Below are 12,910 nucleotides of genomic sequence, written 5' to 3' on the forward strand. Positions count from 1 at the left end.
AACACTGCAGATTTTACTTAATTCACTCAGAAAGATGGTTAGTCTGGTCTTTGGCTCAACACTGTATGTGCTCCTCTTCCTCCTCCTCATTTTCATTTGGTAAAATCATGTGGGCAAAGCAAAGGATAGGTAAATTCAGTTTCCACCAAATTGTTTCTTCTCTTTGTCGACCCTGATTTCACAGTTTGGGGAATACTCGAGGCCATCTTGTTTCACCTTGTATTTCAGGGCTCCCTCTGGGTGTGCCTATCTTGAAAAGAATCCACTTTGTGTTGGCTGCCCTCAGTAACAGACCATAAGTCTCTCAGTTCCCTCCTCTCTCTTTTACATCCTCACCAGAGGACATTTTTTCATTGTTTTAAGAGAGAGGTAGAGAGAGAAACATCGATTGGTTGCCGCTCTTACCCATCTAGATCAGGAATCATATGCCCGGACCTGGGATCAAGCCCACAACCTAGGTCTGTGCCTTGAGCAGGACTCAAACCCTCAATCCTTTGGTTACAGGACGGTGCTCCAACTGCCTGAGCCATGCTGGCCGGGGTAACTCACTCAGTTCTGAGCACATCTCTGGTTACTAGATCTAGCCTGAGTCCTACTGAGATATTGGCTTTCGTATTTTCTTTCCACATGTTAGTAGAAAAATTAAAGCAATAGGAGAGAGCTGTGTTATTCAAATTGGGTTGCACCTGAGGGCCATATCACTGCTGCACAGTCAGGGACTTTTCTCTGGGTTTTTTTTTTTTTTCCCCAAATCGTTGCCTCACCAGGAGTTGGTGGTACTCCTCCTGGGGGTATGCATTAGTGGGGTGGGTGTGTGGTAGCAGTGGGGAACAGCTGAAACTTCTCTTTAGCCTGAAAGGCAGAGACAGAGGAGCTGCCATCACTTTCCACGAGGTTGTTTCTCCCTATAAATTCTAAATCTCTAGTGAATAGAGGAGTCAGTAGCCAGGCTGCAGCTGTGGATGGTCCAGCTGGAATGGAGGGCTGTGGAGGAGAGGCAGACTCCAAGCCTATCTTTTGTTGTGGTCAGTTCAGCATCATCTACCAGCCATGATGCGTTTTCATGGAAAGAATTTACTGCTATTAAGTAGCTCCGCTTCACATGTTTTCTTGCAACAGAAATTCGTAGAACCACAGCTCTGTGACTCATTTTAATTAGGTTTTAGTTCTCCTACTCCAATCACAGCAGAAGAGGCAGCTAGACTACCTTTTATATACTACATATAAGTGTGAATTGGGATTCTTTTGCTGTAATATCCCATCTCCAGCTAAATGTAGGTTAACTAGTTTCTTACAGGCTGCTCGTAAAGTTTTTTTTTTTAATTAATACTTGTTTTTCAGTTGTGCAGTTTTGGAAATTGTTAAAATTTTTATAGTCTTTAGTTTTGACATGTAAAAATACATTTTACAAATAACTATTTACAAAATATTTGTTTTTACAGATATCTGCTACTACAATCATGGTAGTTTTCTATTTCTAGAAAGGTTTACTTTATTTTTAATCCTCACCAGAGGACATTTTTTAACTGCTTTTCCGGGCAGGGAGGACGGAGAGAAACATCGGTGTGAGAGAGAAGCATCAGTTGGTTGCCTCCCTTACACACCTGGACGGGGGAACGAACTCACAACCCAGGCATGTGTCCTGATGGGGTATCATGAACCACAATCTCTGTTACTGAAAGACGCTCAAATCAACTGAGTCACACTGGCCAGAGCTAGAAAGGTTTACTTTATTTTTATTTTATTTATGTTTTTAAAAAGTGTTTAATAATTTATTTATTTGTAGAGAGGGGAAGGGAGGGAGAGAAACATCAATGTGTGGTTGCCTCTTGTGGGCCCCTACTGGGGACCTGGCCCGCAACCCAGGCATGTACCCTGACTGGGAATCCAACTGGGGACCTTTGGTTCCCAGGCTGGTGCTCAGTTCACTGAGCTCCACCAGCCAGTGCAAAGCATAAAAGTCCACCGAGATTTAGTTTAAATAAAAAAAGTGAGTCAATTTAAATAAAGTATTAATTACATAATAACATGAGTGACTTGCACAAACACACAAACTAGGGACAATAGTGGCCGAATCACCAGAAAACGTCTCTTGGGAGATGTGGGAGCGGCCGCAAGGAGGCTACGGAAGCCCGGAAGGCCAAAGAGGAAGCGTTGGCCAGGACCGAATGGAAAGGCGGGCCCACTTCCTGGTCGGCGCTGCGGGCTGGGCCTCACTGCGCAGGCGTGGGCGCCAGAGCCGGCGTGGTCCCCATGGAGCCTCTGTAGCCGAGCCCAAGCGTCTAGGAGAGTCCGGAATGAGCGCTGTGGAGGCCGACCGCTGGGCGTGGCTGCTGGTACTCAGCTTTGTGTTTGGGTGCAATGTCCTCAGGATCCTCCTCCCGTCCTTCTCCTCTTTTGTAAGTGGATGCGTGGCAGGGATCTCAAACGGGCTGCGTGAGGGCCGCTTTGGGCCTGCAGAAGTGTCTGGGTTGGGACCTTCTCTGTTTTAAGAAATACATGCATACATGCATAGGTGAATATAAATGATAGATAAGAAAGAAATACCTGGTAACACTTGGCCACTTTTTTACGTGACTGGGAGTTCATCGTGCCCCGCTGCAATCCGCACTCATTTCTGTTATTTCTTGGTCTTTGGAGGCATCCCGCAGCCGATCGGGGGACAGTGCCTGGAGCAGCTCGGCGCCCAGAGTTTGCTGGAAGCCTCGGCCTTTCTCGTGGGTAGTACCAGCTGTGCCAGGTCCCCGGGAGACGGATCTCAGGGTGCAGGAGCCCTCATTCTGGGGGATGGGGCGGGGTAGTTGACAGTGTCGACCGAGAATCTCAGCATTATGTGATGCTTTATTTAAGACGGCAATGGGCGCTGGGGAGCATTGTCTCAGCGGGGCGTTTTGCCAAGGCGAGAGTACATTTCCTCGTGGCCAGCTGTCACGCTGCTGTGAAAGGTGGATGTATCCCATCTTCCTTTACCTCCCAGAGGAGTCTGATTCAGAAAGTCATGCAGCTAGTGGCTGTTGGGTTGGAAGTTTGATCCTTGGTTTGTGATTTTCTTTTAGTTCCGCTCCTTTGCCGACTGGAGCATGAATAGGGGTTCCCTGGCAAATTTGATTGGGTAGGTAGGTATGTGTTGGGGGTGGTAGAGGGGAGAGAAACATAGGGAGCTGTTCCCCGGGGAAGGGCACCCTCTGTATGCCCGCAATGGAAATGAGGGGCTGTCTACTCAGATGGAGACCTCAAAGATTGGGTGGCTGGCTTGTGTCATTATTCTGGGAAACTCAGTTCTCCCTACTTCTCTCTACTGATATAAATTCCTGGAGGTGGGAGGTATTTAAGACTAAGCAGGATTTCTGCTTCTTTAAGTTTTATTCTATCAGTGTTCATTGAGTGCCTTTTTGTGTAAAGCTCTATTCTAGGGTCTTACTTCACCTATTGTTCTGAAGCACAGAGACTTCTTAGGCCTGCATCTCCCCCATCAGAATCTTTCCTGTTGCTGCCTAGTCTTTAAGATGATGTCCCAAGTCCTTAGCGTTAGGGTGGTCTGTGATGCGAGCTGTGAAAGAATTCACAAAGAGAAGAGAGTGTAGAGAGTAAAGTTTTTATTTACTCTCCAAGAAAGGAGAGAGACACCAGCACAGGTGTGGGGGCTTTGATCATTTATTGGAGTGTAATTGGATTAAAAAAGGGTAGGGCTTGCTGTTGTGTGGCCCCTGGGCTATTGGGGGCCATGTAACAAGAGGCTGCAGTTTTTTCCAATGTTATCTTCTGCCTGTGGCTGTAGGCTAGTCATAATACTTTCCAGTAATTTCCAGTCCTGGGGACTGAAGCTCAGAAGAGTAAAATGGCAGTCATGTTTAACAAGGTCACAGGCCTGCCCAGCAAACGGTGCGGACTTTATCCTTTCACTTAGAACTGCATAAAAGACCATTGAAGAGCCTGCTCCTGCCCATCTGCTTTTTAAAAAATTTTATGTATACATAGACTTTACCATTTTAACCCTTTTTAAATGCACGGGTTAGTGGCATTAAGTACATTCATATCATTGGTCAGCCATCACCACCATCGTTCTCCAGAAGGTTTTCATCTTCCTGAACTGAAACTCTGCATTCATTGAACACTAACTCCCCATCCTTCCTCTTCCTGGCAGCCACCACTCAACTTTCTGGCTCTATGAATTGCCTATTGTACCTCCTATAAGTGGATTCGTAGTGTTTGTCCTTTTGTCCCTGGCTTATTTCACTTAGCATAATGTCTTTAGGGTTCATCCTGGTTGTAGCATGTGTTTGGATTGCATTCCTTCGGGCTGAATATTAGGTCCGTTGTATGTATGTACTACATTTTGTTTATCTGTGCATCTTTTGATAGACATTTGGGTTGTTTCCACCTTCTGGCTCTTGTAACGCTGCTAGACTCTAGCAGGGGTGTCCGACCTTTTGGCGTCCCTGGCCACACTGGAAGAAGAAGAGTTGTCTTGGGCCACACATTAAATACATTGTGACATGTAATCACAAAAAAAATTCCAGTGTTTTAAGTAAATTTACCATTTTACTGTTGGGCTGCATTTACAGACATCCTGGGCTGCATGCGGGCCGTGGGCCAGAGGTTGGACACCCCTCTGAGCATTAGAGCATTAGTGTGCAAATATCTGTGCAAGTATGTTTTCACTTTTTTGGTAAATACCCGGAAGTGGAATTGCTGGATCATAGGGTAATTTCACATTTAATTTTTTTGAGAAACTGTCATACTATTTTTCACAGCAGCTGTATAATTGACTTCTTACCAGCCTTGCACAAGACTTGTAGTTTCTCCACATTCTCCAACATTTGTCACTTCACGTTGTTGATTTGATAATAGCCGTCCCAACAGGTGCAAAGTGGTATATCTTGTGGTTTTGATTTGCATTTTTCCTAATGATTAGTGATGTGGAACATCATATCATGTTCCTCTTAACCATTTGTATCTGTTCTTCAGAGAAATAACTGTTCACATCTTTTCCCATTTTTAAACTGGGCACCAGGAGCTGGCCCCCAGGGGAAGGGCGCCTGCTGTAGGCCCACAGCAGCGGTGCGGGGCTGTTTCCCCCCACCCCCCTGAGTTGGGAGTTCTGTGTATATACTGGCTACCAACTCCTTATTCGATATATGATTTGCAGATCTTGTCTTCCATTTCGTTTGTTTCCTGTCCATCTTTTTTGCAGTATCACCTCCATTTTTCTATGTACCGCATCCCATTTCACTTCATGTTGGAGCCACTTGCAACTAATGTCAATGCTCAGAGGCTGTGTTTTATGTCCCCCTATGAGTTGTTTGTCATTTCTCACCAGCTGAAAGCGAAGTTGGAGTCTCTCTTTGGAGTGTGCCAGGAGCTAGAAATAAGATCTGTCATCACCTCGGTCTCCTTCACCGAGCCTACACCAAAATCAGTTACACGAGGGGATTGCTACAGTCTAGACATGGGGGCGCTTGTGCCCTGTGAGGGTGGCTGTTCATGGTGAAAGAGGAGTGGGTTTGTCCTTGGACCGGTGTCACATCGTGTGTTTCTTCTTATGGGCTGTAGACGCTTTCTAACTTCAAACCAGTTAGCTTTCTTAAACCTAGCCCCCTTGGTTGTAGCACTCTCTGTCGGGCTTGTTAGCCAGGTTCAAATGATCTTAGGCAGAGTACAGCCCCCATTGTTGGTGCTCAAAACAGGGAAGAGTAATAAAGCCTTCTGTGGTCACGGGGTTTGTGCTGAGGATTGGTGAAAAGCTGTGAGGAGTGCCCTGGTTCCTTGGAGATAAAATGCTGCTCCTTCCCTACCGATAGAGGTACTGCAGGCCCTGGGCTGACGGCCCAAGTAGCAAAGCCTCCCTACCAGAAAAAGGGTTATTGCGGAGGAGCCGCACCCCTGTACTGCAGACTGTGACCTGCTCGCAGTGTTTCTGATGTTTTCCGTCCAGCCGGAAGTGAGGGAGGGCTGCACCCCCCACCAGCTGGGCAGCCGGCTGGTCCCCTGGCCTGAGGCCTTTGAGGATACTAGAGTCAGGAATCCTCTGCCCAGCTTAATCTTGCAATATCCCGGGAGAGGATTTCAGCTGAATACCGGGGTGCGGTGTGTGCTTGGATAAGGACACCCCAGTCCCTGGTGTTGACTTGAATTTTCCTGAGAGGTCTTTCTTCTTCCCCTTCAGGACACATGGATGACACAGCCTTGATCATTTAGTAGGAGATCCAGGACGATCCAGGACTCAAAGGAGGCCTACGTTGGGGGGCGGGGGTGGGAACGAGGACTCTCCCTCTGGGCACACGCTCTGCGTGGGGTACGTGGGGTACGGGTGGCACACTGCGCAGGCGTCCCAGGACTGGCGTGGCAGAGGGCTGGGAGGGGCTCCTTGAGCGGCGTGCGCTGCGCAGGCGCCCCAGAAATGCCACGGTGGAGGGTGGGGTGGGGGTTTCAGCGAGCCGCACATACTGCGCAGGCGCGTCAGGTTTGGTGGTGCAAAAAGTCCGTCCTGTTATCCTTATTGTGTTCAGTTTATTTGATCAATCCCTTATAATTACTCACCCACCGCCACCCCTTCACCAGGGTGGATGCCCTGCTGCCCCACTTGGGCTCTGATACCGTGTTTGGCCGGGTAATCTCCTCTTACCGCGCATGCGCCCCTCACTCTGGTAGGGGCGTGACTCCCAAGTCAGGCTGCCGTTTCTTGGAGATCCCCATATCACTACACTTGGCTCTGGCCGCCCTCCTGCCCCCTCCCTCCCTGCCAGGGTGTCCCTGTGCGAGAATGTCTTCCTCACTGTGCCTGGTCTCTGCATCCTCGTCACTGGCACTCTGCACCTCCTGCCTGCTTTGCCTACTTAATTTAGGACTGAATTCTTCAGGGAGGAAAGAACCTTGGCCTGTGTACCCGAATGACAGCTCTGGGGTTGGAAATAGTTTTTATTTTATAATTACAATTTTACAGTTATAGTGAAAGGTACATACGTTTGTACCATAGCAACCCATTGGCATGTCTGCAAAAGAAAAAATGTAATGTGAATAGCGATTCAAACGGGAACGAGTTTTTGTGGTTTTAGGGAGCAGGACCAGGACAAGGCAGCAGAGGCTGGATATCTGGGTAAAGGGCAGCTTGTCCAGTTGAGAGAGGCAGCAGGTAGGACGGTGCAGGAGGGGAGGGAGACGGTTACCCCAATGGGAAGGCTCTGATCCCAGCTGTCCACTCCACCAGATGTCCAGGGTGCTGCAGAAGGATGCAGAGCAGGAGTCTCAGATGAGAGCAGAGATCCAGGACATGAAGCAAGAGCTCTCCACTGTCAACATGATGGATGAGTTCGCCAGATACGCCAGGCTGGAAAGAAAGATCAACAAGATGACAGATAAGCTCAAAACTCATGGTACTGTTCTCAGTTGCTGTTTGGAAAGCTTCATAAGAGCTTATTCATAGAGAAATCTCTATATAAAGACTTGTGGAATATATGTACTGATTCTTGGATGTTCTAAATGTTAATATAAACTTTGAAGTTGTCTAGAAGAAACCCGATAATAATTATTACTTTTTCTTTACTTGCTGGTGAACCTTTGCTTTCCAAACATGGAAACATCCAAGATACCCTTAGAGTTTCTCTAGAGCCGATGTGTTAGGTTGTCATTTTCGTATTCAGCACTTGTCTGAGAGAAGCCTAGAAAGAATCGCCAAGTGGACTTTCAGGAGTTTTCTTGTTCCACTCTCTCGAAGTGCCCGGCAGTGTCCTTATCTGAGAATAGACTCAGGCTAGGGCTCAGGTCTCACTCATTTTTACCTTTGCCACTGTCCCTAACAGTCTGCTGTGATGAAGATGATTTTCACAGGGCAGGCTGTGCGCTGAGCGTGTGCACAGTGAGGGAGCTGTCTCCATGGCCAGTGAAACACACAGAGGGGCCTGCCTAGGCCCAGCACAAACTAGACTCCCTGCATGGGTTAGTGTACAGTGCAGACCGGGGAATCAGGGAAGAACATTTAGTCCTGTTGCTAAGTGCGTTGTAAAAAGAATCTCTGATTTAGGTGAATAGCTTTAAGGCTGACTTAAGATCTTCTATTTTATATTTACATATGTAATTAGAAAATATTTTGTGAGGAAATAACATTTCTATGTACTTGAATATTTTCTTCCCATTTTAGGACCGATGTAATCATTCCATCCTGTTTTTCCTTTCAGTGAAATCACGGACAGCTCAGTTGGCCAAGATAAAGTGGGTTATGAGTGTTGCTTTCTACATACTGCAAGTAAGTGTCCTCTTGTGTCACTGGGGTCATTCAAGTTGGTAATGGACTTTGCTCCAGAACCATTTGGCTCCTGGAATCCAGGTCTGGGAATTCAGGTTTTTCCACCTTCAGCTGCCGTGCTGTCCTGCCAGCATGTCACTCTGAACACTGTGTGGATTTATAAGTCAGACTAAAAGAAAGCCTTTCTCTTGACCAGAATTGTTAGATACAGGGTATAGTAAGTATTGAATGCATTGGTCCTGAGGCACTGTCCCTTTGATGTGAGATGGGTTTCTCAGGGACTGGAATGGGGTCCAAGGCCCTCTTTTAGGTCTCCTCGTTTGAGTGGCATATTCAGGGCCACAAAGGGGGCAGAAGACAACTGAGGGAAAGCTGCTAGGGAACGGGGTGGGGGGGGGGCACGCACTGCTTCTCCACGCACTGCGAACACTGATGGAGGGCCCTCCTGGACATGGATACCAGCCCTCAAGTGTGGGTGGGGTCTTCGAGGCGTAAGGTCACATTTGTCACTGATGAGGTGTATTTATCACAGCCTGGCTACTTAAAGGAGATATTCAATGAGAAAAGAACACCTATGTTATGGGAGACCTTGGTTAATTTATCAGCTAATTTAATAGTGTGTACAGTGGACCCTCAAACAACATGGGTTTGAACTATGCAGGTCCAATTATATGTGGATTTTTAAAAAATAAATATATTGGAAAAATTTTTTGAGATTTCAGACAGTTTGACCAAAAAAGCCCTGACTTGTGTGGCTCAGTTGGGCATTGTTCTGTAAAACAAAAGGTTGCTGGTTCAATTCCCAGTCAGGGCACATGCCTGGGTTGCAGGCCAGGTCCTGACTGGGGCATGTAGGAGAGGCAACCAATCAGTGCTACTCTCTCACATCAGTTTCCTTCCTTCTCTTTCTCCCTCCCTTCCCCTCTCTCTAAAAATAAATAAATAAAATCTTTTAACAAACCCTTGCAGATGAACCATGTAGCCTAGAAATATCAAAAATGTTGAGGAAAAGGTATGTCATGAATGCATAAAATGTATGTACATATTTTCTCTTACGATTTTCTTAATAACATTTCTTCAGCTCACTTTATTGTAAGAACATAGTATATGCTACATATAACATATGTGTTGTTTATGTTATTGGTAAGGCTTCCAGTCAACAGGAGGCTATTAGCACTCACATTTTGGGGGAATCAAAAGTTACACTGGGAGTTTTGACTGTGGGGTTGGTGCCCCTAACCCCTGTGCTGTGCAAGGGTCAACTGTATATGTGGTCGGTAGCCATTGGCCGCAAAGACTGGATTGACAGGGCTTGAGGTGAGCGATTAGAGAGTTTCCTTAGTTTGTTTCCATGTTTCCTCATCTTTCTGTGATGACTGGCTGCATGACTGCAGGTGCGTCCACCCACCAGCAGTGTCTTTGCAGGCTGCCCTGATGGTCTCCCTCATTTGGAAGTATTATTCCGTTCCAGTGGCCGTGGTGCCGAGTAAATGGATAACTCCGCTAGACCGCCTGGTAGCGTTTCCCACTAGAGTAGCAGGTAAGAGCTTTCTGGAAAACACAGTGGAAGAATGTGGAGAGACATATGAGGAGGTGTGTGGTAAAAGATTAGGTCAGCCTGACATCATCCACATCATCCATTTCACCAGGCAGCAGTGCTTTGGTCTCAGCCTCGCGAGGCTTGCAGCGAGGACGTGGAGATCTAAGAGGGGTCCCTTGTCTGGTGTCACCAGAATGTTCAGTAGCAGAGCCAGAATCAGCCCAGGTCTGCTTCTGGAGTCCAAGCCCAGCGCCTGCAGTCCGGTAGCCTGTTCAGTCAACCCCCACGTCTGAGTCCCAGATTCTGTGTGTGATCTCTGGTCAGTTCCTGTGCGTGGCGAGGGCCTTACCGCTCTCGGCCTTTAGTTTTGAAAGATAATTTCTTTGGGATGTTAAAAGTAGTACGTGTCATTATAGAGTGACTAAATATAAGACCAATAAAAAAAGAATTTTTTTCCTATTTCTTTTTATACAGGGGTGGGCAAAAGTAGGCTTACAGTTGTGAGTATGTGAAGCACAGTTTATTCTTGTATTATTATTTATTCTTGTATTATTTATTCTTGTATTATTATTTATTCTTGTGTTATATATTTTTCCGTACGAACAACTGTACACCTACTTTTGCCCACCCCTGTGTAGTTATGGTTGTCCAATTTTTGTCCCTTTTTACTTTATATTTTAGGCCTTCTCCCATATCAAAACACTTCTATTTATTAAGAAATTCTGAATAGTTGTTCTTCATTTGGATGTGCCATAATTTGCTGATTTCCCTGTGAAAGGATATTTATTTAGGTCCTGATTTTTCCCCCACGAATAACGCTGCCGCACACGTCGTCAGTCTTTGGCTGTGATCTGCAAGAATGCCGGAAGCGAATTATTGCAGTAAAAGGAATGACTGTTGCAAAGATTTCCAATTTAGCCACACCCTCTTCCCGCCTCCCACCCCATTTACTCACCACCGAACCCTGAGGGCAGCTCTGGGGCAGGAGGCCACCCTTCCGGGCAGCCAGCAGGCCACTGGCCACTCCTGCAGCCCGTCTTCCTGCCTCATTTACCAGTGGGGCAGGGACGGTGTGGGCAAACAGTACTTCATCTATAAAGCTTTTGTGAGAAAGGAAAATGAAATAGTCTCACAGAGGGGACTTACATTCTGTTAATATCTTAAGTAATAAATCATATTTCTTGGGCAGGGAGGAGGAATTCAAACCAGTCCCATTGTTCTGTGTAATTCCTGCTTAGTAAAGAAGGCAGCCCTGTGAATTAATAGAAAGTGTGATGAATTTGAACCCACAAAATACAAACTTGGTCTTAGCCCAGCACTGCTCACAGACAATGGACCTACTCTCATTTTCTCTGAAGGCAGCGGAGGCAGGGAGTGTGGGCAGAACTCTTGGCATGCTTTCTTATGTTGAATTTCTTAATTTTTAGGTGGTGTTGGAATTACCTGTTGGATTTTAGTCTGTAACAAAGTTGTGGCAATTGTGCTTCACCCTTTCAGCTGAGAAAGAAGATGAATACAGCTCTGATACTTTTAAAAACGGATTTTCGGTTAAAAGTCCGGCTTAACCGTTTTATTGTTTTGCTTTTTTTTTTTTTTTTTTAAACAAAAACACACAGGTTAGTTCTTCTGTTGAATGTGCTTGTTCTTGGACTTTATGTGAGATTCTTATAAGAATTACAATTGGTACGCTTGTCATGGAGCCAGCTTAGTAGCAGATCTGTGATAAGAAATATGTGGCTTTACGGGCAGCTACATGTTGTTACTCATGATTTGCACTCTTGGCATGTTTTAAAGGTCACATTGCCAATTGGAAAGTCAAAATTTTCTAATAACTTAAGTACTTTAAAAACTTCATATTATTTTTTAACCCGGGTTAGAAAGCAACTTATTTAATATCCCTGGTGAGATTTGAAAATGTGTTTTTAATGTCATGCAGCGCTGCTGAACGAGTAACACTAACCCACAGTGCCTGTGCTTCTCCTCTGGCTGAACTGCCCCGGGCTGAGCAAGCCTTTGGAGAGCGGTATCTACTTACCTGACGCTGTTAATTTCTCATTTCCAGGTTTCGTCATTGTGTTCATGAAACCATAATGCATTGTTTTGTGCTTGATTTGTGTGTTTGGTATTTAAAGCATTTCAAATGAAGTGTATTTTATAAGCATTTAATATTTATATTCCATAAATGGAACAAAGTTAAAAAACAAAGTAGGAAGCCTGATGAATTAATTCATGGATACATGTTTGGCCCATAAAGTATAATTCTGCTAAATACTTTTTAAAACACTTTTATTCCAATTAAGACCCGTGGAAGTGCCTGTATGACTTCCTTCCTTACAGCCACTATTTGCTGTGGCCAGTCTGTAACTGACAAGTAGCAGAGGGCTGTAACTGGTAACTAAGTGGGCCAGGGCACCATAAAGCTAAATTCCACCCCTGGTTTATTAATTCTTGTTTATTCTGTTACAGTTGTCCCAGTCTTTCCCCCTCTGCCCTCCTCTGCCCAGCCCAACCCCCACTCCCACAGTCAATGCCCACACCGTTCCCTAGTTTTGAAAAGATCACATTTGTATTCGTGTGTCCAGAATGGTCCATCAAGGGGCTCTTTCTGATTCCTGCTCAGTGTGCCGGGAAAAGACAACGTGCTGTGTCACTTCAGTCTGTCATCTCGGAGGGGGTTTCTGCTTTACCTGATCACTCACACGTGCGTGGCGGCAAGTTGACGTGGTTCTAAGAAAGGAGGCACAGCAGGGAACACAGTGTGTTTCTCGCAGACAGCATCGTGAGGACTCAGTCACCACATGGGGCACATCCTGGCCACAAGGGATGCGAAGCCAACCTGGGAGGCAGACGGTGGTAGCAGGAGGAAGTTGCAGGGTCCCGCGCCTATTTGCCGTGAGCTGCAGGCGTCAAGGGCGGGTGTGCAGTCGACATTCAGGCGGCCAGGTGCTCATGCCCAGGGACGTCCTCGGAACACTAATCTGATAAAGTCTCCCTGACAAGACCCTCCTTTGTCTCCTATATTTTCTTTCGGTTAATACTGCAATCTTGACAGATCTCACTGAGGCTAGAGGTGAAGATTTACAGTTCACAGCTGCTAACGCTTTCTACATACGTTAGTAGTTAATGAA

General features: G+C 46.1%; 1 protein-coding gene across 4 annotated transcripts; it reads left to right on the forward strand.

Moving 5' to 3' along the window:
• Window positions 1–2,187: 2,187 nt before the first annotated feature.
• GET1 (guided entry of tail-anchored proteins factor 1) lies at window positions 2,188–12,218 on the forward strand. Of its 4 annotated transcripts, XM_045195923.2 has the most exons (6): window positions 2,198–2,399; window positions 2,641–2,721; window positions 7,208–7,373; window positions 8,175–8,242; window positions 9,668–9,782; window positions 11,210–12,218. In XM_045195923.2, exons 1-6 carry the CDS (start codon window positions 2,298–2,300, stop codon window positions 11,281–11,283), a joined length of 606 nt encoding a protein of 201 aa, XP_045051858.1. In that variant the 5' UTR covers window positions 2,198–2,297; the 3' UTR covers window positions 11,284–12,218. The 4 variants fall into 4 exon arrangements, with proteins under 4 accessions (XP_053773223.1, XP_045051858.1, XP_024417531.1 ...); XM_053917248.2 differs by lacking the exon at window positions 11,210–12,218 and having other exon boundaries at window positions 2,188–2,399; window positions 9,637–9,769; XM_024561763.3 differs by lacking the exon at window positions 2,641–2,721 and having other exon boundaries at window positions 2,203–2,399.
• The last annotated feature ends 692 nt before the right edge of the window (window positions 12,219–12,910 follow it).

Source organism: Desmodus rotundus, chromosome 2, assembly GCF_022682495.2.
Source record: "Desmodus rotundus isolate HL8 chromosome 2, HLdesRot8A.1, whole genome shotgun sequence".
NCBI classification, from domain to species: Eukaryota; Metazoa; Chordata; class Mammalia; order Chiroptera; family Phyllostomidae; genus Desmodus; species Desmodus rotundus.